General features: G+C 43.2%; 2 protein-coding genes across 5 annotated transcripts in view; both read left to right on the top strand.

The window, feature by feature from the left end:
- NIBAN1 (niban apoptosis regulator 1) overlaps positions 1 to 15,524 on the top strand; it is a 56,716-nt gene extending 41,192 nt beyond the window's left edge. The window contains exons 6-14 of the mRNA XM_042033838.1: positions 1,375 to 1,490; positions 3,779 to 3,883; positions 3,978 to 4,140; positions 4,950 to 5,137; positions 5,385 to 5,546; positions 7,622 to 7,732; positions 8,361 to 8,468; positions 10,188 to 10,299; positions 11,263 to 15,524. Coding sequence (XP_041889772.1) covers positions 1,375 to 1,490; positions 3,779 to 3,883; positions 3,978 to 4,140; positions 4,950 to 5,137; positions 5,385 to 5,546; positions 7,622 to 7,732; positions 8,361 to 8,468; positions 10,188 to 10,299; positions 11,263 to 12,950 — 2,753 coding nt within the window. The 3' untranslated portion in view covers positions 12,951 to 15,524. The remainder of the gene's footprint in view (positions 1 to 1,374; positions 1,491 to 3,778; positions 3,884 to 3,977; positions 4,141 to 4,949; positions 5,138 to 5,384; positions 5,547 to 7,621; positions 7,733 to 8,360; positions 8,469 to 10,187; positions 10,300 to 11,262) is intronic.
- Positions 15,525 to 16,198: 674 nt separating this feature from the next.
- EDEM3 (ER degradation enhancing alpha-mannosidase like protein 3) overlaps positions 16,199 to 26,759 on the top strand; it is a 25,780-nt gene continuing 15,219 nt past the window's right edge. For 3 of the 4 annotated variants that reach the window (XM_042033847.1, XM_042033845.1, XM_042033844.1), the window contains exons 1-8: positions 16,199 to 16,460; positions 18,287 to 18,332; positions 21,539 to 21,639; positions 23,971 to 24,010; positions 24,467 to 24,579; positions 25,211 to 25,364; positions 25,855 to 25,989; positions 26,375 to 26,480. In XM_042033847.1, coding sequence (XP_041889781.1) covers positions 16,300 to 16,460; positions 18,287 to 18,332; positions 21,539 to 21,639; positions 23,971 to 24,010; positions 24,467 to 24,579; positions 25,211 to 25,364; positions 25,855 to 25,989; positions 26,375 to 26,480 — 856 coding nt within the window. In that variant the 5' untranslated portion in view covers positions 16,199 to 16,299. The remainder of the gene's footprint in view (positions 16,461 to 18,286; positions 18,333 to 21,538; positions 21,640 to 23,970; positions 24,011 to 24,466; positions 24,580 to 25,210; positions 25,365 to 25,854; positions 25,990 to 26,374; positions 26,481 to 26,759) is intronic. The other variant, XM_042033848.1, reaches the window with a different exon arrangement.

Genomic DNA, 26,759 nt, shown 5'->3' with positions numbered 1-26,759 from the left:
GTGTGATGTCTTTGGATCTCCAAATACCTTCAGATGAAGAACATATCAAGAGAGTGGCACTGAGAGAGTGTTTAGTGCCCCTCAGTGTGTTTAACAGACCTTCCTGCAGACATTGCAGCCAGGTGAAACTCTGAAAGGGCAAATTGTGACATTTGGACTCTGAGCAGATCTGAAACCATGCAGTTTTCAAGCAGCTGTGTTCAAGCTTCAAGGGTGAAACCCTGATGAAGTTAATTGTAGGTTTCTGTAGCTTTTATTTTTGTTAAAGTGCATGGAGGAGATATTTCAGGTATTACTGTGGTGTTAATCCTCCATGTTTCCCATAATTTCTCTAATCCCTGCATTGCCTTTGGCATTTACACGAGGCTCCTGTAAAGCTTCTCTCTTGAACAGTTTCATGAACAAGCCCAAAGAAGTGTTGCTTGACAAGCAAGGCATGAGGACTTACTCCTGACTCTTCTCATCACAATTGTTTGTATGTATCAGTACCTTCTAATTGCCTTTGAGAGAATCAGCATTCTTGTTCTTCCCTCCTTTATTCTCAGAGTGCACAACAGGACTTCACCTGCTCAAGGCTGGAGTAGATAATCTTGGAGAGGGGACAATAAGCCTTTGTGGCTTTGTTTTCCCAGAAGATAATAATCCTGACACTGTGATAGTGAAGACACACCACTTCAATCCCTGAAGTGTTTGCGGGTGGTTTTTTCACTCAGGTTTGCCAAGCAGCAGCACTGCTCCACGTTTTGAGGCCAAGGTGTCCCCAGGTCACCACGCTGTTCTCGGGAAGAGCTCCCATATGGCAGCACTGGCCTTGCACAATAACCAGATACTCCAGAGCTCTGGTTGAACATTCCTGAAATATTTAGTGAAATCTGCATGATCTTGTCAGAGGTTTTGTTCTTAACTGGTAGAGCAGGGTGCTGTCTTTGTTGAGGTCTGTTTTGTTGTACTTCCATGAAAAACCATCTTGATCACCAGTTTCTTAACAAACCAAAGGAACGAAAAGGTTATTGGGGAGTGTTAACTCAGGATTTAGCAATTTATCAAGGCACACAACTTTCCACATTGAGCTGCCTGTTGTTACCATAAACTAAAGAGGAAGAATTCCCAACTGTTGGCCCTGGCACACGTTGTCAGAGTCTTCCCGTGTGCCACCTTACAATGCTTACAGGTGTAAAGGCAAGGGATGAGCTTTCCTATGTTAGTGCACTTCTAAATCTTAGTGAAAGCCCAAGGTCTTCAGGCATTCGGGCTTAGTAAATTAAAGTACTACTGCTAGGTGCATGCGGAGTGGGAAAGGGATCAGAAAAGGATGGTTATTTTTTAAAGGTTATTTCTTGGTAAATCCTTTATGTTACTTTTTGTTTTCTCCAGACTTTCTCAAACAGACCACATATGAAGTGGAGGCGTTCTTAGAGGCCATTCAGTTCTTCCGGCAGGAGAAAGGCCACTATGGCACATGGGAAATGATAACTGGCAATGAAAAAGAGGTAAAAGAATATATTCTATATTCCTGATGGGGTTTGTTTGGCTTTGGATATGGCAGCTCTGAGGGTAGTGAAGATTATAAATCCTCTTGGCAAAAAATGGCGTCTTAAAAAAGAAAATTGAGTAGATAGAAATACCTGAGATTTTAAGATATCCCTTGCTCATATGTAAGTCATAATTCTTTTTTAGTAAAAACTTCTGAAGGAGAGTCTTGCATAGTAACAGTTACACTTAAACACCAAAAATCTGTGTACTTCAGTTCTGCAGAAATGAAATGTTAAGCCCAGGGTCTGGGTCCGTACTTGGGCACCCGGATTTGGAGCACTCGTGGTATTAGGTTACTCCACAATCCCTCTGGCATCACTCCACATGTCTTTTAGGGCATTATTTGCACCCTGATGTATAATTTTTTTTCCAAACACTGAGCACTCCGCAAATGTTTACTTTAGTGCCAGCTGCTAGGTGTTTTCCTTGATGAAATGTGGCTTCCCTTTGGGAAAATGGAAAAAACCTTAAGGAGGGGAGTTTGTTTTAAGGAACCAGATTATTGTTTTAGAAGAAGCCTACCTTTGAAATGCTGAAAAATGTGGAATCTGGAGAAAAATCTATAAACAGTGTCTTTCCCACTGCCATCAACTCAGGGATTGAAGTTCCCTGCTAACATCTGATAATAAATTCTTTACTTTAAGGAGTTACATGAGGGTTTTTCTTTTCCCCCCCTCCTCCCTCATGTTATGGAGCTATTATAGTGATAGTTTCATTTTATATTCTATTTTTCCTATTGCTTGCCAACAACTTACTCATAACCCATATACCTCAAGAGAGCTGTAATCAGAAGACATCCAGCCTAGTTCCACTATTATCTTCTTAGCAATAATTCATTCTGTACGTATAGTGTGTTCTCATGGCCTGCTTGGACCAAACATAATAATTATTTTAGGCAAATATCCAACCTAAGTGAGTGGTTTGGAGCAAGCAGGCTGCAATTTGTTGCTGTAAAAGTCCCTGCAGAATGCCAAGAAATGCATTTGCTGACACTCGTTTGTGGTGGCCGAGTCCCTGCAGTGTCAGCGCACACTGGGGCTGCAGCATGGCTGGAGTGGGAGCACAAGCCCAGGCACCTGAGGGAAGATCCACCAATGCCCTAAAAACGTTCCCAGAGAGCTCAAGATTCTGCACAATATAAAATCATGGAATCACAGAATATCCTGAGCTGGAAGGGACCCACAGGAGCATCCAGTCCAACCCCTGGCCCTGCACAGACACCCCAACAATCCCACCCTGTGCATCCCTGGCAGCGGTGTCCAAACGCTCCTGGAGCTCTGGCAGCCTCGGGGCTGTGCCCATTCCCTGGGGAGCCTGGGCAGTGCCCAGCACCCTCTGGGGGAAGAACCTTTTCCTGATCTCCAGCCTGACCCTCCCCTGACACAGCTTCCCTTGGCTCCTAAATCTGTTTGATCTGTTGTCACGTTTATTATTTGTGGTAGCTTGGGTTATTCATGAGATCTTTCTTAAGGGAGCCATTAGTTTAGGACCTGAATTAGTGAATTGCTTTTGACAGATACTTGAGTCAGCAGAGCTGAATCTGAAGTGCTGCTGTGGCATTATCTCTAAGTACTTAAATGAAACTACAGTAAAAGTGTATTGCATACTGGAGGTATATTGGAGGTATATTACAGCAGGGTATTGTGTGTTGTATTTCTGTAGGGGCTGTTTATGCCCTGTTTTACACTGGGCTGCAGTCAGAGCCCTTCTTCACTTGTGCTGCTCTAGTTCCTGCCATTTCCCTCTGCTGGTGTTGGTGCATGCCCGAGATGCCTGTGGCAGCTGTAATACATGAGGTGCAGTGTCTGGAAGCACTGACACAAATGAAAAAGGCCTGGCATGATGAAAATGGAAAGTTGAGGGGTGTTTTTGCACTCTGTATTGGCTCAGCCAGCAGCTGGGTACAGCAGGGATGTAATTGTGGACTGTGCTGGGCTGTTGGTGCAGCTTTCTCAGGCCAGAGACAGCGTCTACAAATAAAAACATGGAGAGGGAGGCCTAGACTCCCAAAATCAGACGTATATTAAGTCTTGCATATTTATTTGGTGCATTTGAGTGGGACAGGTAAGGAAGGAGTTGCAGATCAAATCTAGGCAGAGAGAGTGCGAAGCCTCCGTGGGTAATTCCTGGCAGCTGGGAGGGACAGCTGAGCCACTGTCTGCACACATCACTCTGTGCTGCAGTGCTCAGCATTCAGGTGAAGAACAGGGTGTGAACTTGTCATTTTCATCTCTGGACCATACAGATCCTGAGCAACCTGGTGATGGAGGAACTGCTGCCTAACCTCCAGACAATGATCCTGCCTAAAATGAAGGGAAAGAGGAATGACAGGAAGCGGGCCTGGTTTGGGGTAAGGACTGACACTTGCAGAGTAGCTGTTGCTCATAGCAGCTCTCTGTGGGTGCTGATTCTGATCTCTGCTTCTCAATCTGATTTGGGTCCAGATTGTAGAAGAAACCTATGGCTTAGTCCAGCAGCAGGTGGCAGAAGGATTAAGTACCTTGAAAGAAGAATGTAGAGAATTTGCAAAAACTCTTGAAGGGACCATTCGTTCAGACATGGATCAGATTCTGAACTCCAAGAACTTCTTAGCTGGAAAAATCAAAGGTTAGTGGAGGAACAGCTGTGCTTTGGAGCAATTCTCCAATGTTTCCCATTGTTTTGCTCAGATTACCAGATGTTCTTGTTTTGAAATCCTTGTGTGTTTTGAGAAATCCAACTGGAGACACCAATTTTCAGAACACAAAAGAGCCTCTGCTGCCTTTGATGGGAGCTGATACCTGTGGCCACTGTGTCTGTGAAAATACAAGGTCTTCTCAAATTGGAGCTGACAGGTTTTGAGTATCCTGATCAGAGTTGTTAATTCTGCTTTCATTTACACTTGCAGAGCCTTAGGTAGTGAAGATAGAGGTCACATGAGCATAATTAAAAGTGGAGTGGTTTTGACCTGATCTCTAGGAATGCACCACAAAACCAGATTCTGGTTATGTGACAAGTCCATGGGCTTCCAGAGAATATTTAAGCCAAAGGGCTTCTTAGGTGGTTTTTAATTAATGTGAAGTAATCATAATTTTGTTATGAATTTAAAAAGGAATGTAAAGAGCAGGCAAAATGTTATTGGTGTTGCTTAAACTGGCAAATAAATTAGTAAATAGCTGCTCATCATACTCAGAGCTGCCCTTTCCTCTGCCCTCATGGTGCCCACAGTTGCCAGTGTTTGCTTTGGTGAGGCTTGGAAGAAGGGTTTTCATTGTCACTCATAAAGCTGTGAGCTCCTTTCACACCCTCATCACCTCTGTGGAGGTGTGACTCCAGGGAAAAACATGAAATCATTGAATTAGCTATAAAGAGATAACTTCCAATTACTTTTTTCACTCTGTCTCTAAATGCAACCATTGTCCTTTGTGACCCTCCAGCCAGTGTTTCTGAGCCTGCCCAGAAGTGCTGCACAGAGAATATCCAGCCATTTCTCACCTCCATCCTGGAAGAGCTCATGGGCCCCGTCAGTTCCGGATTCATGGAAGTGCGCTCACTTTTTGATAAGGAAGTGAATGAAATCATCCAGGACTTCCAGAAGACCAGTGACATGACCAGGCTAAAGGAGGTAAGACAAAACAGAGTTGGAGCCTTTATATCAGCACAAGGACGTTCTGGCTAGACCTTGGCTGGCAGCAGGATTTGCTTTCCCAGGTGGAAGCACATGAGCACTTGGTTTTGTCGTTTAGAAAGTCTTGTGGTATTTGTGCAACTGGAGTGCAGATACCAGAATTTGGGTTAAGGCCAAATTGTTACATTCTCTATTAAAAATTTACCTCTGGTTGCTTTGTCTCGAAACCTGCACGGGAATGCAGAACATGGATCAGCTCATGACCCTGCCCTTCAACTCGGTGAAAATGGAGCCCTGCTATCTGAAAGTGAACCTGCTGCATGAGCTCCTGCAGGACCTCAAGAATCGCTTCAAGGTCTATCACATTGATTTTGTGATTCAGAGGACACAGAACTTCATGCAAGAGGTACTGTAAGATCCAGCTTTTCCTCCTGGGAGAACAGGTTAGGTTTGTCCTGCTAATCTACTTCAAAGTGAGCTTGATAAAAGCTGCAGAAAGAGCCCCAGAGTGTCTCTCAGGCAAGGTACAGATAACAAAACCTGAGAAAACCAGCTAGAAGCTGCTTGGTACTTGTATTTGTGAGGCTCTGTGTGTGTGAGTCGTTCAGCAAGGCATGAAAATTCTGCATGGATCATCTGTTTCCCTGGACTTTCAGGTTCTGAATTCCCAGTGTCTCAGCACCCGAGAAAGTTGTGTGTGTAACCAGTGGAGTGGCTAAAACTCACCTGATTGCCATTCTCAAGGCTCGATTTTTCAGAAAGGGTCTTAAACGTGTTTTACCAAAACGGAATGTCTCCTCCTTGGTAGTTGATTTTCTCACTAATATAAAGAAAAGAAATTAATGTTAGGAACTTGGAGACAGACGATGTCTCAGGGTGTAGGTGCTTTACCCAGCCTCACTTTTCAGGGCACTGGTGGAGATGATGATATCATTCCAGGTGAAAACTGAACTCCACCTCTTTGTCCCCTCTTGTGTGTGTTGGTATAGGCTATAACTCTGCTTTGCCTGGATTCCTGCTGGATGCCTGGCCAGAAATCTGTGAGGAGCTGGACAGCAGTCTGATTTCAGTTGCCAGATCACAAGGCACATTTGGCCTTGGAGCTCTAAACTGAACCCTATGATTTTAATCTGTATTTGGGAAATTTAATAATCTGCTCAGTAATCTTGTGAAATGGAGCTGGTCCAGATCTATGGAGTGGGAGTTATGAATATGGAAAACAAGTGTCTAGGGCAGTGCTGGGATAGGGTTTTCCTAAAAGCAGCCAGGACCAGCAGCCAAGGAATTATTCAGAAATAAAATTCTGATTTCATGTCTGGGTCTTTCAGGGGGGAACATTCCAAAATGCTGTCTTTCACTCAGTGAAGACCATCAGTCAAGACAAAGAAGTAGACAGAAAATAAATCCCATATAAACCAAGAGGTCGTTTTTTTCCTGAACAGAACATGAGTCAAAATTAACAGGAAATAAGTTAAATTATAGCATGAGTTTCTAAACATGCTGTTATTGCATCTTCCTCTTTAAAAGGCTGGTATTTTCCTCATAAAAATATTGTGTAGTTTTCCTTTGTGTCCATGGACATTTATTTCATAAATAAGTAAAATCAGACATGTCTGTGTTGGTGTAGTATTTGGCTAAAATGTACCTCGGGTGGAGGGTGGAACAGGATTCCTTGCCTTGGGAGCTTGGCATCCTCTAGTGGCCAATTTCAGGAAATCTGGGAGCACGGTACTCAACCGGCTGAAGGAATGGCCCCCCTGCATATCTTCCAGTACTTCTCCAATAAGAAAATGTTAAATTTTGAATGGGAACAGCTAAAGAAAAGGCAAAGCCTCATTAAATAGACTAATTTACCGCTTGCAAAACTGTTTGTCTGAAATATCTTCAGAGTAGGAGCATAATATATTATCTCTGGATAAGCTGAAAATATGGTAAATGCCAGCTTAGCATAATTCTGTGAGAAACGATTGCACTCTGTGCGATTTTTGCTGATTATTATTATACTGAACTGATATATGTATATATATATCAGTTCAGTATAATTATATATATATAAATATATAAATATATAAATAAAAAAATACATAAAATTATATATACTACTGAAATTATGTGCAGTATTAAATAATATTATTAAATACTATTTATTAATGATTAATGATAGGAGTCAATGGGAGTCTTCTTATTAGGGATAATGAGTTTTGATTGTGGTTTGTATACATGGATAATCAATTCTACATTTTGGCTCTGTCACCATCAGTTTGGATGGTGACATGAGATCAAATCTGTACAAGAAAGCTGTGACAGCATAATAATGATACCACGGCTTTAATTTTAATTAGTTATTGCAGCATTTCAAGGCATGTTGCTCTTCAGAGCACCTTCTCAGAAACACAGTTTAAATTAACAATTACACTTATCATGTTGGCAGGAATTTGATGTTGCTGGTCTTTAACAGATTTTTTTAATGACTATTTTTAGCTGATGGAAAATGCAGTTTATACTTTTGAGCAGTTGTTCTCTCCAAGCCACCAGGCAGACTCGGCCAAAGTTGCAACAACCATTGAAAAAGTCAAGCTGAGAGTGCTGAAGGTAAATGTCATGTAGCACATTTGCAGGCTGCCTTTTTGGAAACAGAGAATACATTTTATATGAATATACCTCAGTATTTGAAAGAAGATAACCTTTTACCATCCAGCTGAACATACTGATTTGGTGGCACTGTCTGCACACATCACTCTGTGCTGCAGTGCTCAGCATTCAGGTAAAGAACTGAATGAGTTCTGAACTTAGCAAAGTTCTCATTTGGGAGATAAAACCTAGTTCTGGGCAGAGACAAAAGTATTTGCATGTGCAGTCCCTTTAATTGTAGGTAAATCAGATTATTAATGCGCTGTGGATCTGGATAAATATTTTTTAATTAACTTTATAATTAGCCTGCCGCTAGAATTTGTTACTCTGAGAAAAGGCAGTGCTGAAACACCCAGGGAGGGCAATCGGGCACTGTTTCTAGCCTAAGAGTTAAATGAAGGGAAAGAGATCCCAGAACAGTAAATCTTAGAGTGGTTTTGTAAAAGCTGGACTAACCTGCATGGCCCTTCAAAAACCCCTGTGCACCTGTGATGCAGCAGCTACAGGCTGACAGGAACCAGTTCCCTGTGGGAGTGGTGAATAACCCCAGGCACGTGTGGGCTTGTTTCTTTCCGGTGTGTTTTGGCAGCAATATGACTACGACAGCAGCACCATCCGCAAGAAGATATTCCAAGAGGCACTGGTGCAGATTACCTTGCCCACAATGCAGAAGACACTGGCTTCAACATGCAAACCAGTAGGTGTTTGTGACTAAAAACCCCAAAAAAACAATAATGAAAGGCAGGGGAGGAACAGCACCTTGGCAGTAAGTCCTTAACACTGTCAGGCTGTTTTCTCTCGGAGAACTGTGCAGATTTCCCGCCTGCTCAGTGCTTAGATTTGCCACTTCATGGGTTGGGTAGGTGTGGAGCCCAAGGAAGATTTCAGGAAACAGGGACACTGTGTATACACCTTGCTTTCTCAAAGGCAGTTGCAGTCCTTTGCCCATCCCTAGGTTCGTTCCTTCCCTAGAGATCTGAAGTCCCTGAAACTGAGTTCCTCTGGACAGCTGGGAGGCAGGGATGAGCTGGGCCTTTTGTTCATTCCTCTGCAGCAGCACTTGGAGGCATGGTCAGGACTGTGCCCAGCCTGTGCTTAACTCTTTCAGCAAGAGGGCAGCCCTTGCTGTCAGTGGTGTTCAGTGCAAGGGTTGGACAACAGTCAGGGAATAATCACAGAGACCATCTCTGTTCCTCTAATCACACAGGGCACGTTCAGTCAGCAAACACCTGTCTGGTGGAGGTGTTGGGTGATATCTGTGTGGCTGTAGCAGAGTTGGTTGGAATGCTGTTCACCTGGGTTCAGAATGAATAGTCTGAACCCTCTGAAAGCCCTGGGCACCCTCCTGCCTTGTCCTGGTGCCTGCTGAAAGGGGAGAGCCCCAACCCATCCTGGCCTCCTGCCCTTCTGTTTTGGTGGATGTTCATCTGCTCCTGTTGGCTGTGAGCTCTCACCCCCAGTGTGCTGCTCTTGGTTATGCTCTCAGCTTGTTTCAGTTTCAGAAACAAGTTTAAAACCAAGCATTTTGCCAAATTACACTTGCAAGTCTTTGAGTGGGGATTGTTAAAATTTACAACGTTCAAGAATATATTTAAAATCTGTCTCTTTTGTACGTCACTCTCCTTTCCTTTGGATCCCTGAAGTAACAGTCTCTTGTAGAGTGTCAGCAGTGCCTTCAAGACAGGATGTTTGTGCACGGGGACAAGCATTTCATCACCTGGAGTATGTGTGCAGACATCTCATGTCTCTGTCACAGAGGAAGCAGTGGTGAAGCAAACTTCCACAAGCCCTTTCTGTTCAGTTTCCCACCAGCCTTTTGTGTTTGTGCCTCTGCAGAAATGGGCAGCCAGCTCTAGAAGCCAAAGTGTGGCACAGCTGCCAGGCCCCACCAAGTCCTGACCTTTCACTTGAAAACCTCCAGGTGTTTTTATGTAGGTGCCTCTTCTAGAAGAGGGCAGAGGTCTCTTAATTTACTTTTTATAGACCACCAAGCAGCTACCTAATAATAATGATTCAGTTATTGTCTAGGCAGCCTCTTGGGTATAAATCAGTGAGCTCAAAGCATTACACACCTATTAGAAAAACAAAACCAAACCCCACGTCTCCCGTGCACTGTGGATTTGCCTCCTTGGACAAACAAGTTGTGTGAGGCATTTCCTCAGCAGTTGTTTGTTTCAGCAGGCAGTGATCTGTAGTGCTTTTAACTGTGGTTGTACTGCAGGAACACTGTTTGGTAAGGACGTAATTGATTGTAGACACACGTAGCTCATGGAGTCATAGTTCAAACAATGCAGCCCAGGAGCTGTCATGGGGTGTTGCAAGACCTGCTCCATGGCATCTCCAAGCCATTTGCTTGTAGTAGGACTCAGAATCCCTCAGCTTTCTCCATCTGTTCCTTTCTTCCCTACCTGCACAGGAGCTGCAGAGATACGAGCAGTACATTTTTGCTGATTACACGAGTGTGATCCAAGTAGAGAACGTGTATGAAGAGATTTTATATCAGACACTGCTTGAAGAGGCCCTGAAAGGTGAGAACATTCTTGAGGTGACAGGAATAACATGTGGCCCATGAGCTGTTCCTTCAGAGCTTCCCAGAATCCTCACCTGGCTGTTCCTGTCCCACTTTCCCCAACACTGGTGGTTACATCCCTACAGTGTTTTTTCATTTGGCTCACTGAAGATGTGTTGCAAGCCCTAAAATCTGAGTTATGGGGCAGCTTTACTAAACCCATGGAACTCGGAGTGATGGCTTGGCACAAGCCTTTGTCTAACAAAATGTAATTAAGGCAATTTCACTTGATCTCGATTCCCTGGGCCAAGGAGGGAAATTCTGTCCTTACTTGCAAAGACCTGGTGATGAGTAAATGGCAAGACTGCCAATTGCAAGACTAAGAGAATTGCAAAGACTAATGGCAACAGAGATTAATTTCCCCAAATGAAATGAACTACTGGATGCGGTTTCCATTACTCACAGATGCTAGTGGTGTACTCCTTGCAGATCTCTCTGCTTCTGTGTCAGAAAACTAAACTATTCTTAATAAATATTATATATATACAAATACTTACAAAATATTTTTATCTCTCTATATGTACATGTCTGTCTATACCCTGGATAAAAGACAAGCAGATGTACTGCACAGGATGTTTTCCTAGACCATAGGCACTTCTGTTCCAAAACAGCAGTATAATAATTGTAACCAGCACACTTTTATTAGCATATTCGATGTAAATCCTTCTGCACTGAAGCACTACCTTTGTGCATTGTAGGTCCTCTGCTTCAGAAACACTTAGGTCAATACTAAAGTGCCATTATTCAAAAAAAAAATCCCCATCCCCAGAAAAGAAATGTGAACTGAAAGGAAGCTGAAAATGAACATTATTGTTGTCTTTAATATGAAAATGTACAACACAAACTTGGGAAAGCACTGTGCATTCTTCCCTGTGCCTCTATCAGCCTTCCCAAAACATTCTGGTGTTTCTGTTTTATTCAGTGATCAAAGAAGCCGCCATTCTGAAGAAGCACAACCTATTTGAGGATAACCTGAACGTGCCCTGTGAGAGCGTGTCCAGCCTGACGGAGCTGAGGACCCCTGTGGGATCAGCACAGGGCACCCCCGCCAAGGTGCCCACAGCCGCCCGAGCCGAGGGGTCGGACACCGAGAGCCATGGGGACGAAACGCTCGTTGTGACAGGGAAAATCGTGTGGGAGAAGGATGCTGATGAGGGAAAGTCACCAGACAAAGAGGCAGGCGCCTCTGTTAGTGCAGCTGGTGATCAGGCCAGCAGGAGGGAAGCAGTGGCTGTTACAGACATTGGTGACAAACAGGAGTCCCCCTTGGCTGGCTGCACTAAACAAGGAGTTGCAGAGGGAAAAAGCGCATTGGAGATTGAATCAGAGTGTGTAGCGAGCGCTGAGAGAGAACTCAAGGCACAACAAGAAGCTGTGGAGGAGAAAGTAGCTTCTGGGACTGACGCTGCAGTAAAAAATTTTGGAGCCAGCCCTAAAAAAGAACTTAAGGTACCTGAAGGAGCAGCAGAGGAAGAGGTGACTTCAGAGAGTCAAACAGTAACAGCTGTTGCGTCTGTCAGCGGCACTGAGAAAGCAAGCACAGCACAGGAAAAAGTTTCTGAGATGAAGCCCACTTCCCCACCTGAGAGTGTAACAGATACAGAAATTTTAGGGAGTACAGAAAAGAAAAGCAAAGTAAAAAATGAAATTATGGAAAAATTATCTCAGAGTGAAAATGCAGTAGGAACAGGGTTTGAAGGGGATAGTAAAAAAGAAAGCAGTGAGAGTACTGAGACAAAGATTGTTTCCCAGGATGAAAAGACAGGGAAAGCAGGGTTTGGGGATAGTCCTGGAAAAGAAAGCCAGTCAGAAGAAAAGGGTTATAAATCCCCTGATGATGTGAATGAGATAAGGGATTTGCTGATGCTGACAGTTGAGATCCCAGCAGATACTCCAGCTGAGAACATAAAGGAGGTCTGCGAGGGTGAGCTGCTGAAGTTGCAGGAGCACCATAATGGGAAGTACGAGTTGAGCGAAGTGGCTGTGGCAGAAATTCAGGTGAGCCAGAAGATGAGGAGTGAACATGCAGCAGAATGTGTAGAGTTAAAGGAGGAGCGACCATACTCAGCCAGCCTGGGGACAGATGGTACGAGTGTAGAGAGTGTGCCCAGGGGGGCACAAGCACCGTGGCTGGTGGAGAGCTCGACTCCGCCTCGGGAGGCAAAGGTAGAGGTGGAGAGCAGGCCAAGTGTGTGGTACACGGGTGCGGGAGGTGAGAGGTTGCAGCCAGAGGAACACACGGGAAATGCGGTGGAAGACAAAAGGCTGTATGGGGAGGAAGGGGGAGGGAACAGCCACGCTGTCCTGGGGGAGGCAGGGACACAGAGCTCCTTTCCGAGCCCTGCTGCATTTGCAGCCACGAGGGACGTGCCCATCCTGGATAGAGCAAACCCGGGCCCAGGACTGCTCGAGCCGGTCTCCCTGGTGCAGCAGCAGCGCCTGGGGCAGCCCAGGGCAGAGCGCACGGCACACACAGAGCCTGGGGGGCGAGAGGGGGAGCCAGGAGATCAGTCATCTTCACACGCAGGAATGCAAAGCACAGGAGGAAAAGCGATTCTCCCAGAAGAACACCGAGAAGATGGTTCTGCACAGCAAAACTCTGAGGAGTAAAAAGCAGCTTTCAGCCCAGCCCTGCAGGACCTATTTACTCCAGTAATCCCGGTTCAGTTGTGAATACCTATGCAGGTCGGGGCTGGAGGAAATGGGCTTTGTTGTGGTGTCCCCAGCTCCTGCAGGTTTCCCACGGATCCCTTCCTGAGGGATGGGTGATGGGTTCCTTTCAGTTAAAACCAGATTACTGCTGAGGAACCTCATCTGTCACTTCAAATTTGCTCCCTTGTAAAGCTAGAGAAAAAGTCTGAAAATGTGACCACTGAATGCTTCAAACATCCAACTGTCATCAACTTATTTTAAATAACAACTTAGCTGTTCTTAGGGATGCTCTTGATTTTTAAATGCATGGTTTTGACAAGTACTGCTCTGATTCTGGTAGTTGGTACATACATACTCGAGGATGCTTTTAGTATTTGCATGCAGTATACAGGAAATAAAAACATTTTTTAGTAGTAAACAAAACCAAATAGTTGATTTAGTAGATTGCTGAAAAGCCACACTGTGCAAACTCTGCAAACTGATTACTTAATTATTTTCAAGTTTTAGCAGATATCAAAGACAAGCAAATATTCTGATTTTTAAATTTTTTTTCTCTTATTGCTGTATTTAAAAAGGGGAAAGTATGGGAGCAGGTTTCTCAGTCCCACTCTGCACTTCGGGGTTATTTAGCCTTCCAGAGCACTTTATGGCTATTTTGTTTTGTTTTGTTTTATGGAAGGGAAAGATGAGAATGTTTACAATAACTATAACCATTAGGCAGCATTTCTTTGGTTTAAATCCCACCATAAAATAGATTCACTTACAGCTATCGAATACAGAATATCAAGTCCTGCCATTCCCATTCCCACTGAGTTACTCAGGTCTGTAGGCTGTGGAAATCATGTAACAGGTGTGGAAATCATGTAATAAGTGGCAACAGTTTTGAAATATCAGAATAATGTAATGTAATTTCTAGTGCAGATGTTAACTGAAGTGACAGGCAGCCAGAGGTTGTTACATGTGCTTAGATTTTGGAGGGCAGAATCACATTACAAAAGCAGTTATTAAAAGGAGACAGCTGCTTTCATACACACGATCTGTATCAAGCCATGATCTCGGCACAGAGATGCTTAAATGTGTTCTTTGCATCTCAGTTTGCACAGAAAAGCTTGGAGATGAAACCCAGTATCTTAGTAAATTGGCCTTTCAAATGCAAGACCTTACTTTAGAGATCAGTTTAAGGCACCTTGAAATTCTGGCCTGGTGTTTTGAGCCTGTTTCTGAATGTCATACAGGTAGAGGACAGCAAAGATTAATGATAATTGCAGCAAGGACTGCAGGATTTATGCCCATAAAGACATGGGAAGAAATAACAAAGTCCTGGAAGCATAGTATCTGTTAGCATTTAACTTCAGCAAACTGTGCGAAGTCTTTTAATGCTATCAAAATATTCTTTAATACTAACAGAGAATTGACACTAGAGGAGCAGGCAAATATTACTGTGTGAGGGAGGAACCTTGTTGAGTAACTGGATTAACTGCTCTGCCCCTGCAGTAAAATAAATGCAGTTCCTATTTATTCTAAAAGTCGTACTGTGGTATGGAAACGTGAAGGTCACAGATGTTTTCCTTGCAGAAGTACTTTGGCTTGTTTCTTCCTTATATTTCATGCAAAAATACTAATTTGTAAACATACAAACCACTGCCGGCCAACTTTTTTTAACAAATCACTGCTTATTTCACTGCCGCTGCTTCACTTTTACAAATCATGAACTATTTTTAATTGGTACTGAGTGCTAAGTGACTTCAAATTTATAACACGTCCTCTAGAGTTAAGCAGCAGCAGCCTTTCTAAGCTAAAATTAGGGGACGTGATGGTTTTTAATACTTTTTTTGGTGTGAAAGACAACTAGCATGGCAGCAAAACAGACTGCAGCCTCCTGCAAAAGGAAACTAATTCATTCTAATATGAATTAGGTACATCTCTACAGAGAGCATTTTGCATAAGTATTCCCATCATGGTAATTCTGGAGTTATATCTGTGGCAGGCCTAGATCTGGGTAATATTTTCCTGTGATATGAGTTGCCTTGCTGAATGCTGAATGCTCAGATGTTTTTCACCAGTGGGATGGGAAAGGATGGGGAAGATTCAGCCTGTACCTTGCTTGGTTCTGCAATTTAAATTGCAGTTCGTCTTGGACAGGGGACTGTTTTCCCGGTTTGGGGCATTTTCTGTCCCTTTGCAAATGGATAGTGTTTTTCTTGTCTTTACCCCACTTGGTTAGAAGAAACAGCTTGGCTAGAAGAGATCAGCAATCTGCAAGGTTACATGGGACCACTGATCAGAAATTATACTAATGCACCCATTCTGTCGGGTTTGTTGCTTTCTTGCAGTTGCCTTCACAAACTGGGAACCGTAATAAATTGCCTCTCGCGGCGCATGGCCGAGGGTCGGGTGCCCTGACGGGAGCGGGCTGGGGTGTGGCATCCATGGGGTTTCCACTGTTAAAAGGCCAGGAGATGAAACACATTGTATTTGCTTGGAACTTCGTACAAACGCATGTCATGGAAATAAAGACGTTCTTCCCTTCCATTGCTGGGACGCTGCTTTTCTGAGTGTGTGGTAATTTGGGGGATTTTATTAAAAACTGTTCTTCAGGCAGCTGGGAGTGACGGAGGTGTTTCCTTCCAGTGCCCGAGGGAAGCCTGCGGGCAACACGGAGAGGGAGCTTTTACAGAAGCATGGAATGACAGGGTGAGGGGGAACGGCTTCAAACTGAGTGTTAGGCTGGGTATTTAGGAGGAAGTTCTTCCCCGTGAGGGTGGTGAGGGCCTGGCACAGGGTGTTCAGAGAAGCCGTGGCTTCTCCATCCCTGGGAGTGTGCAGGATCAGGCTGGACAGGGCTCTGACCACGTCCGTACCCAGGATGAGCTGATCTTTACGGTCCCGAGCCATTCCATGATTTCCCCGCACGCTCCGCGCTTGGAGCTCGCTTGGAGCTCGCTCGGGGCAGCGCCTGAGGGAGCGTGAGGGGCGGGGCGGGGCGGGGCGGGGCGGGGCGGGGCGGGGCGGGGCGGGGCGCGGGGCACGCCGGGAGCTGTGGTTCCCCCCTCCCTTTGGCCACGTCGACCCTCTCGTTAAGCGTTCCCTGCCGGTGCACGTGACCCACGCGCCGCGCTCCCCCATTGGCCCGGTGGCGCGCGCCGGGGGGGTGGTGCCGGAAGCGGCGGTGGCGGCGCGAGGCCGTTTCCTTGGCTACGCCCCCGCGGGCGCGCGCGGAGGGGCCGGGTCGGGCCCTTCCTGCGCCGGGAGCCGCGGGAGCGGCTATGGGCCCGCAGCGGGACTAGCGGGCACCCGGCCGGCCGTCATGGCCCTCAGCGGAGCTCCGGGCTGCCGCGCCGGGGAGCGGGGGCCCCGCTGGAGGAGGCCCTGGAAGCTCCTGGCCCTTGGCCTGCTCTCCGCCTCCTCCGTACTGGCGGCCGCCCCGGGAGCCGGGGCCATGAGCAGGGAGGAGAAGCGCCGGCTGGGGTGAGCGCAGGGACGGCAGGAGGGAGGGAGGGAAGGAAGGACGGCGGGCCGGGCCCCGCCGTGCTGGGCAGGGGGTGTGCGCTGCCCCCGGGGTTGGGGTGGGCTGGGCTGCTGCGGGCGTAGAGCTTCGGGACCGCGTCCCCTGTCCGTCCCTCTCCCTCCGAACACTCCAGGGCACGCGTGGCATCCGTGCCCAGCCTGGTTGGAGCTGCGTGTGCCGGACCCCGGCGGGTGTTTCGGGCCAGATCACCCGGCTGCTGGGGACACGCGGCCCCTTCTCCGGTGTGGGGTCAAGCCATGTGCTGTGGGAACTTGTAACTCGTCAGTGCTTGGGAGCTCGTCTTGAAGGTTTCAGCCAGGGCTTGCGTCGAGCTAGTGGTAAAGGTGATCAAAGGTAACTCTAAATCCATACTTGGTTTAATTATGGCCGTGCCTCTGTGAGAGTGCGGGAGTCATAAAAAAGGTAAATATTTACGTGTGTTCCGCCTAGTTCCTGTATGTAACCTAAACTGCTTCGGTCCCCCGTGCATGTAAGGGGCTGATTCTTTTATTGTAGTTTTTAGTTGAAGGGTAAATATTACAACGTAGGTGGAAATACATTTTCCTGCGTGGAGTGGGATTTTTTTAAACAAATTGGCAATCAAGCATATTTTGTCTTAGTATGTTACTGGGACAGTTTCATCGTCCTCTTCCAATCCACTGGTCAGTTGTACAGAATAATAATGCAAAAAGTCTGCTGGAGAAACAGTCTGGATACTCTGATAGTTGTTAATCACAGAGTTGTTAAGGTTGGAAAAGGCCTCCAAGATCACCAAGTCCAGCTGTTGGGTATAAGTTGATATTTAACTCCAGTGTTTACAGTTAGTGGGGTTTTCCATCTTGGGTTCTCAGGGTAATTTGTGTGTGTAATCTTTTATATGTTCTCTTCATGAGGCTACGCAAGGAGTTGAAATTTCATTCCCCAATTGGTTTTAAAATTTTTTCATTAATAACTTGCACTTAAAATATCATCTGATGCTCCAGGCATGTGCAAGCCATGTCCTGCCATGGTTTGTGTTTGGGGGCACTGAGCTGGCTCACTTCTGAATAATGTGATCTCTGTACTTAATGACAGGATCATGTCAGTCACAGAAAATGCCTGTAAATATAAGTTTAAAGCAATTTTCTGTTTTCTGCATCACCCAGCAGCTTTGTGTGCTTATCTGGGATTTTACCTGCTGCAACCTGAGAGGCACCTGGGAAAAGCACCATCCTCTGCTCTTTTGATGCCTTAATGTACTTGATGAGTTAAAACTACTTCTTAAATTTCCAAGTCATTGAACTAAATTGGATATTTACAATATAATTGTGGTGTTCTTGGCTCTTTTATGTTTGGTCTTATCAGCAGAGATTGTGAATTATGTTGATGGTAGAAATTAGCATCCGTTTTTGCTTGCAGGGCTCCTTCGTGAAACAGTTAGGAATGATCAGAAGTAGTGCTGTGTTATAAAAAAACAATGTGTTTTTTGGGGAGTTTTTATATCTAGAAGCATTTCTGTCCTTTCAAACATATGAAATAAATGTAAGGGTTTTCTTTAGTATTTGCTTGCCAAGAGATCCCCAAATAATTTCATGTTAGGTGAAGAAAAGAGTCTTTCCTTTTTGGTGTGGACCAGAGTATCTGAATCAAGAAAAATTATTATTCTATATTTCATTTACTTGAGTAGAGTATGTTAGTAGAGGACCTGTGCCTGATACTCAGATATTGAAGTGTGATGCATGTAAGATGGTGTGTTAAAGACCGTTGGGAGACAGACCACTAATGCTTTTTCTTTTTTCTTTTTTAGAAGTCAAGTGCTTGAAATGTTTGATCATGCATATAGCAATTATATGGTAAGTCAAATACTTGTTTGATGTTTTTCAGAGGAGTTGTTGCTAACCTGGGGAAGAAAGCAACCACAGTACATGACATTCTATAGAACTATCCGGGAAGGGGGGGTGAAAACAGAGCTAAAATAAGTAACAGCACCTGTAAAGCCTTTAAAAAGACCAGAACATATACTACTTTCAGGAGGGTTGTGATGGCTTTTAGAGTGGTAACTAAGAATTGCTTGTGGTAACTCTCCTAATCTGTGCCTGATCTTTCCCAAATCAGTTTATCTCGTGTCAAGCTATGAGCAGTAAAGTACTTGCTTTGAAATTCTAGGAAAAGGAAGCTCAAGAAGAGCTGTCTGTAGGCATGAGATTCTGGAGAACACAAATAGATCTTATTTATTTTGTAGGTGGAAATTACATCTAATATTTCTTCAGTAGTAAGCCATGTCAGATGCAGTTTGGGGGCTCTTCTACAAACTGTTTGTAGAAGAGAAAGGGGATCTGGTGCCATATCCAGGCATTCCAGCCTGTGCCCAGGATGTGACTGTCATATGACCGTAGGCCACACTGGCTGTGGTTTCTTTTGCTCTGACTTGTGATTCCTGTGCCGATGTCCTTCAGTTCTGGATCTCTGAGCCATTCCACCCACCCTGGGATGGCTCAGTTTAGAAAAGCTTAAGAATAAATAAGTTACTTGGAGTGGACTTCCTCAAGTAATAATTACTTTGAATATTCTGTAAGTAATATACTTCTGAGGAGAAACTGTAGATGTCGCCTAGATAAATATAAAATATTAATTCTTACTGGCATTATATGGACATTCTTGCACATTCTTTGTGGCTGTTGCAGAAACCCGTCTCAAGTTGCATCAGTTCCTGCAGCACAAACTGCTGTCTCCTGGCAGCATCTTGCCACATGTCCCATGTTCTGTGTTATAGTATAAACTTAATTATGTAATTCAAGCTTAAAATCTCAGTAGTTACAACTTTATACAGCATGAGAGAGGTACAGAACTGTAGAGTGGACAGAAAACCAGGCAAGAGGATTTTCAAAGGGGTGTAGTTTCTCCAGACCTTTTGACTTAATCTCTGTACTTTTGAAACCTTTAGCAGTTAAACATCAGGCTTTTTGGTAGTAATTTTTGTAATCTGGTTCCATGAAAAACACTTGGCTTGGGTTTCCCTGAAGGAAAACTTACGTATTTGGCAAAATTGAATAAAATATTACAAGGATCTGTGATGAACTGGCAACTGGTAGGGGTCTTGCCACATCTGAAGCAAGAAAGTTCTGTTTGAAGAAAAGTAATAACTTCAGCTATCCTGGAAAGTTTGAAGCCAAAAGGATATTTATTTTCCACGTATGCTGGAGCGCTAAACAAACAGAGAAATGTGACTTGCTTGTTTAAAGTTGAAGAAAAGATTAGAGTATCAGACTTGATTGTGACAGCAGGAGAATGTAGTATTTTTGCAGGTGTTTTTGAAACAGCCAGCTGAAAAGTTCTGATTTTCTGTTTCTATTAATACATATTTTAGACATCCATATTTAGAAGACTGAAAATTCGTGTTTGATTGCAAGGGAAACTCCCTTGTCTTTTTTTTTTCTTTTTTCTTTTTTCTTTTTTTTTTTTTTGTCTTTTTTTAGTTGTTAACAGCAGCTTTGAGGAAAATCTGCTGGTTTTTTTCAGTCCTTCAACAATATTTGTAATAATGGGGATATTTTTTCTTCTTGGCTGTCAGAACATGTGAAAATGTCAATCAGTTGAGGCCAGTGACAAGTTGGGAAATAATTCAGTAGCTGCTTATTCTCTGCTGCAGGCAGAGAATAAGTGAACTTTTATTTTTCAAAATGCTTCTAGTTCTTTATTTGTAAAACTAAAAGTTTATTTTTCCATATTATTTATCACTTCTCTTATCCAAAATTTAAGCCAGAGATCTCAGTTTTGACATTGCTTTTGTTGTGTACTTCTTTAATCTGTTTTTCTGAATACTTTGCAGAGATATTCAGAAACATCTGAGCTGTATTAAAATGATCTAGATTTTGCCTTTTGTAGTTAAACTTGAGGAGAACAAAGAGTTGAGCAAAGACCAAAACACTCAGGAGGGTAGTATACAGGGAAACAAACCATCAGTTTCAAAAGAAGTTGCTGTAAGAGCTGTTTATTTATAGAGGAATGCTCTTTTTTTCCTTTTTATTTCATGTTTGAATATAGATTATTTCTGTACCGTATATTTGGAAAGATTTTGAATGTGTTTACTTGCAGTTTCAGTGCAGCAATTGAAGTTTTTTATCCCGCCACATGTTAGTTCTCCACTAAAAGTTAAACTGGAGATGTCAGTACTTGATTTCAGCCAGTTTCCTGCTGAAATCAAGAGAAAGGCTCCATCCCAAACCACTTGTGTTGAGCTTCTAAAGGAGGCAATTTCATGTTGGTTGGAATTAGATATATTTAAGATTCATCACTACTGATGTCAGTGTTATATTTGTCATATTAGTGTCAGTTATGTTTGTAAAAGGCTCAGTCTTGTTAAGGTTTTTTTGGTGAATGTTGTCTTTTATGCCTTATGTAGTAATCCACCAATTTTTTGTTTGAACTCCTGAGTTCTCTTACCTGTTCCTGACTGTCACCCCCAGCCAGCTGAGTTCATTGTGCAGTCCATGAAGGACCAGCCATCAAGGTGATGGAGAGCCTGGAGCATCTTTCCTGTGAGGAAAGGCTGAGGGAGCTGGGGCTGTTCAGCCTGGAGAAGAGAAAGCTCCAGGGAATGTAACAAGGGAGAGAGAGCTGGGGCTGTTCAGCCTGGAGAAGGGAAGGCTCCAGAGAATTTAACAAGGGAGGCTGTCAAGAAGACAGAGCCAGGCTCTTCTCAGTGGTGCTCAGAGGAAATGGGCACAAACAATGGGAGGTTCCCTCTGAACACAAGGAAACACTTTTTCACTGTGGAGTTGACCAGGTTCTGGCACAGGGTGCCCAGAGAGGCCGTGGAGTCTCCCTCCTTGAAAATGCTCAGGAGTTGTCTGGATGTGGTACTGGGCAGCTGGGTCTGAGTGGCCCTGCTCAAGCAGAGGGCTGGGACAAGATGAACTCTAGAGGTCCCTTCCCACCTGCAGGGTTCTGTGATGTCCATGCAGTTTTTCTGAAGAACAGCGTGATGAGGATTCCTTTCACAGGCTCCCAGGAGTGGCTGTGAGCACTGTAACTGATTCCCCTGTTTTGTTCCCAACAGGAGCATGCGTATCCAGCTGATGAACTCATGCCTTTAACTTGTCGTGGACGAGTGCGGGGTCAGGAGCCAAGTCGAGGGGATGTGGATGATGCCTTGGGAAAGTTAGTGTCTGAAATGGTCACTGTAAACATCTAGGAGTAGAAGTACAATTGGCAGCCCATAAAACTTGTTTGTTCAGTTGATATGGCCAGAAACTTACACTTGTAAGAAGTATTCTTATTATTGTGAAGTTAACTGATGTGAAATTGTACCTTAATCAGAAGAAAAGAATTGACCAGTGAATGAGATCCAAAGATAATTCTTTTAACCATTCTCCAAGTATTTTCCATAGGGAAACCTTCCAGATGTGGGCTGACATTTTTGGTATTAGTAGTAGAGGTTTTAAGGGTTCATGATCAGCTAAACAGAGCAATAAACTCTTATCTGTGATGCTGGCCTAATAAGTGATAATTAAAATGCTTTTCTTAAGTAGAAAGTTTTCTGAAAACAGGCAGTCTAATGATTATCATGTGTATGATAGCCTGAGGCCTTTGCAGAAGTATAAAACATTATTTCAGACATGTTTTCTATTCTTTCTTTTAAGGGAGCCAATAGTACAAAATACTAATCCTTTGGCTAGCAAAATGTAGATTTAAGGACTGGTTTTTTCCATATTAAATGGAATAATCAAAGGCAAAGTTGACTTACTCTAAATTAATTTGTAATTGATTCCTTTGAATATGTGCAGTTTATAGAGCAAATTCTTTAATTACAAATAGCTGATTTTTTTTTTATATCACTGATTAATGTCTCTAAGCACAATAGTGGTAATCAAAGCTGAAATCCTTCTCTTGAATACTGCTTATAAATTGTCTCTAGGATAATGAGCATGTTACTTTGGTTATGTTTTGTTATGTACAAATGTTCCTTAGTCTAGAGATTTCCATATAATCTTGCTGCCTTGGAGGTATCTAAAGACACAGCAGATGAAAAGTGTCAAGAAAATGTATTTTGAATCCTGGTCATGCATTCTTTTTAACGACCTTTTTTAAACATACAAGCATTTGAGTAAAAATACCTTTCATCCCCTTAGATGCATTAAATTACTGTATGTATTTATTGTTTTTCTGTATACGTGCTTTATTCTGTACCTTATACTTAGTTACATTATTATGTAGCAGATTTCTTATCTAATCCTTTTTCATGCCAGCTGCCTCATCAGTTGTGTTCTCTGCCAGCCTTTGCAGTCACAAAATGACAGGGTGAGGCAGCTGGGTCAGTCCTGTTTCCCTGGAGAACTCAGGAGCCTTCCATATAGCTGTGAAATGCATCATTTCCCTCCTTTTGTATGGAAAAAGTTGTGGATTTGTTAGGCAGTTGTGCATAGTCCTTAGCTAATCTCTGTCTCTTGTAAAACAGCACTCGCAGAATGCCATTATGTCGTTACAGATTTAAGAGAATTGTAATGTAGGAAGACTTACTAGAATTCTGATTGTTACATGTTGCCTACAAGGTCTCAGACATTGGGCACTTGCTGAAATCCTTGGTGCTTGCTCCTCAGTAGGCAATTTTAACTGTTCCAAAGTGTTCAGTTTTAACACTATCATGTTCTGTAAATTCTGTTCTGTGTTGTGGGTGTTTCTTAGCATAGGAGCAGTTGTTGGAATCAGACACATTTAAGATACAATTATAGATATAATTCCTGGGATGGGGAAGGTCCCCTCAGCTTGGGATGCACTAGAACAGCCCTGGAAAAAACCTCTGATCCTTGTTGGGATGTTCCTGTTTCAGACAGTGTGGAGCTGACTTGATGCTCTCTTTTCACAGAATAATCACAGAATCCCAACCTGGTTTGGGTTGGAAGGGACCCTAAAGCCCATCCTGTGCCACCCCCTGCCGTGGGCAGGGACACCTTCCACTAGTCCAGGTTGCTCCAAGCCCTGTTCAGCCTAGCCTTGGACACTGTTAAAATAGTTCTTTATTTTAGAGTAAATAAAGTAGTTCTTTATTTTAAGCCTACCACTTGCTAGTGTTGGAACAGTTTCTGGTAGGAGAAATTTAGCTTGGAATGGCTTTTGATCTCAACATTTTTCCTTTTTTATGAAAAAAAAAGTAAAACAGAGGTTGGAAAAAGACTTAAACTTTTTTGCTGGATTTCTTAATAGATTTGATTGGAGACAAAGAATAAAAATGAAATTTGCTTACCAGAAGTTAGAAGGCTTTGCAGTAAATAAATGTATCTGTGATCATAGCTTCTTCATCAGCTCCTATTCTGGTCACTAGCAAAGGGAAGAAACTTAGAAGGAGGTTTTGATATCACACATGTTAAATTTTTTGCAGCTGGTGGTCTGTGAGAATTTTATTTTCTTCCATGGTATCAGTTACTATTAAAAATCATTTAATTCCTACACATACAGATCTATAGTAAATCTGTTTTAAATTTTCTTTCATAGGTTTTCACTGACCTTAATTGATACCTTGGACACTCTTGTGGTAAGTTTAAGCTGTTGATAAGCTTTGATAAAACAAAGAGATTGCCTTCTGATGCTCAGACTTATTTTTAGATTTCTTTTTCATGATCACTGATCTCTGGCTCTGTTTGAAGTGACTGTTAGTCGTGGGAACTTTGAAGTGCTGTGAGGGTGGAGTTTGGAGTTGGTTGTAGTAAGAAAACTACAGCAGTTCCTTCACATTTCATTGATACTTCTTAATATTGCCTTTTTTGGCTCTAATTTAACACAAAGAGTTTGTTGTTTTCCCTTACAGTCTAAAGCAAGAGGCTCAGTTAGTGGTGGGCACCTCTTAATAACCACTGATGTATTTCTGGTTTTAATTGTATGTACGTATTTCGTGGGTGACTGTGTGTGCACTGAAATATTCTGTATACAAATACACTGTGACTGCATTAGCTATACTGGAACTGAACACCTGCTCACTGTTGTATTCCAGGTGTTAAATAAAACCAAAGAGTTTGAAGAGGCTGTAAAAAAAGTAATAAAGGATGTTAATTTAGATAATGACATAGTTGTGTCTGTCTTTGAAACCAACATAAGAGTCCTTGGGTGAGTAAATTTTGTTTTCAAAACTCCTAAAAATGTGGATTTTAGTCAGTGTCTTTAAGACACCTTTCTGTGCTGTTCCACCTATTTGAAACAGTTGTGCCTTTGTCAGTTCACCTGAGAGCAGTTTTAAAATGCAAGGCAGGACTGGCTGCAGTGGTACTGGATCAAGCTGCCCCCCATCTCACTGCTGCAGGCACAGCTTTGCTGATTAAGAGCCCCATATGCATGCTGAGGGAGCAGTGGGTTTGCTTAACAGAAACAGGCTTGGAAATGGCTCTGTTCAATACTTGATTTACCAGATTTTGATACTTGGGGTCATAGATTATTTCAGCTTGGAAAGGACCTCTGGGGCTCAATGCAGGATCAGAATGTGTAATTTGAAGTTATTCTATGCCATTTTAGAGGTCTTGGTTGCTTTTCCTGTCTAACATTGATGAATCAGTGATTCCAGTGATAAACAAGAAGAATTGCTTCCAAAATACTGGTAGCTAACCTTGATTATAATGGGGATTGCATCAGCAGTCTAAAAATTAGGGCCAGTTATGTACATGTCATCTAAATTGTAGAGAGTTGTCCTTGCTGTTCAGATGAACATACCTTTTGAGATGTGGATAATTTCTCTTGTGTTTAGAGGTCTCCTAGGTGGGCACTCAGTGGCAATTATGCTGAAAGAAAAAGGTGAATATATGCAGTGGTACAATGGTGAACTCCTGCACATGGCAAAGGAACTGGGCTACAAGCTTCTACCTGCTTTTAACACCACTAGTGGTCTCCCTTATCCAAGAGTAAGTTCAGTTTCTGTAATGCAGGATTACAGCTGTAATCAAGACTTCTGTTGCTTTGATTTTATATCTGTCTCCAAAATCGTGTCTATATTTGCTAAGTGGACAGAAAATCAAAAGCTGATAAATTGCAGGTACTCACAGGAGCCAGGAGTAGTGAGATATTTACAAAACTAAATTTCCAGGAGCACTTGTGATATTCTGAGTTCCTTATTTGTTGCTAAAAAAAATTGCTAGAATTAGATTTTTAGAGTGTATTCTCTTATTCAAATGTCTAGTGAACCAGGCAACAAGTCCTTGTTTGGGAGGGTTGAGATTTTGGGTATTTGTAGATACTTCTCTGTGCGTGTTTAAGTTGGCAAAGCAAAACCAAAGGGATCGGTTTTTTCTTGTCTTTAGAAAGAGCGCAGATTACATACTTGCTGTACAATTACAGGAATGTAAATTCTTTCACCGAGGAAAAATAAAGGTTATAATCTCTGTTTTTCTCTAGGTTAACTTAAAATTTGGTGTAAGGCATCCAGAAGCACGAACAGGAACAGAAACTGATACCTGTACGGCTTGTGCTGGTACCTTGATCCTTGAGTTTGCAGCTTTAAGCAGATTCACAGGAACATCTATATTTGAGGTTTGCTTTTTTTTGGCTTAGGTCTTTAGCATTCTGTTACATTTCTGTAATTTTAGAAAAATAATTCTGAGTTCATTAAATGGATGTTTTAGCTGTGCTGCACAAAAACATTTGCATTTGTTCGGATTTGTAGTGTTTGTGGGCTTTCTTCTAAGGTTTGATTTTTTTTTTTTAAATCATTTTTTAAATCACAGGAAATAATTTTGGTTGAAAGTAGTTAGAGTAATACAGAAGTAAACAAGATAAATGTTCTGAAGATTGGGAGTTCTGAAATCATTAGACATGAAACATCCTATTCCTTTCCTTGCATCTTAACTGAATTAGCCGAAAGAATGACAGAGTTTAGTGTCTGTGTTTCCCTAATTCCCTGTTGTTGTTGTTGCAGGAGTATGCCCGGAAGGCGCTGGATTTTATCTGGGAGAAGAGACAGCGCAGCAGCAACTTAGTGGGGGTCACCATTAACATCCACACTGGAGACTGGGTCCGCAAAGGTGGGGGGTCTGACCCACAGGCAGGGACCACGGGTGCTCTGGGGCGGGGGAGATCTCACGCACTCCCAGCACACTTACCTGGACTGTTTAAAATATTAATGGGATAGGTAGTGGAGAAACCTGCTGCCGCAAAGCCTGGCTCTGCTCTGAGAGGGCCAAGCCCTCTCTGGTAGAGAAACTGGTTTTATTCACGGCAAAGTGTTCCCTGATCCTCTTTAACACCGAGAGGGAAACACCTTGGGATGAATTTTCAGAGACTTTGTTATAAATACATAGGAA

The sequence above is a fragment of the Corvus kubaryi genome, unplaced genomic scaffold, assembly GCF_017639235.1.
Source record: "Corvus kubaryi isolate FWS band 111438036 unplaced genomic scaffold, C.kubaryi_AGA036_p1.0 37361, whole genome shotgun sequence".
In the NCBI taxonomy this organism is placed as follows: domain Eukaryota; kingdom Metazoa; phylum Chordata; class Aves; order Passeriformes; family Corvidae; genus Corvus; species Corvus kubaryi.
Note: the sequence above shows the minus strand (reverse complement) of the source record. Positions and strands in the feature narration are given on the sequence as shown.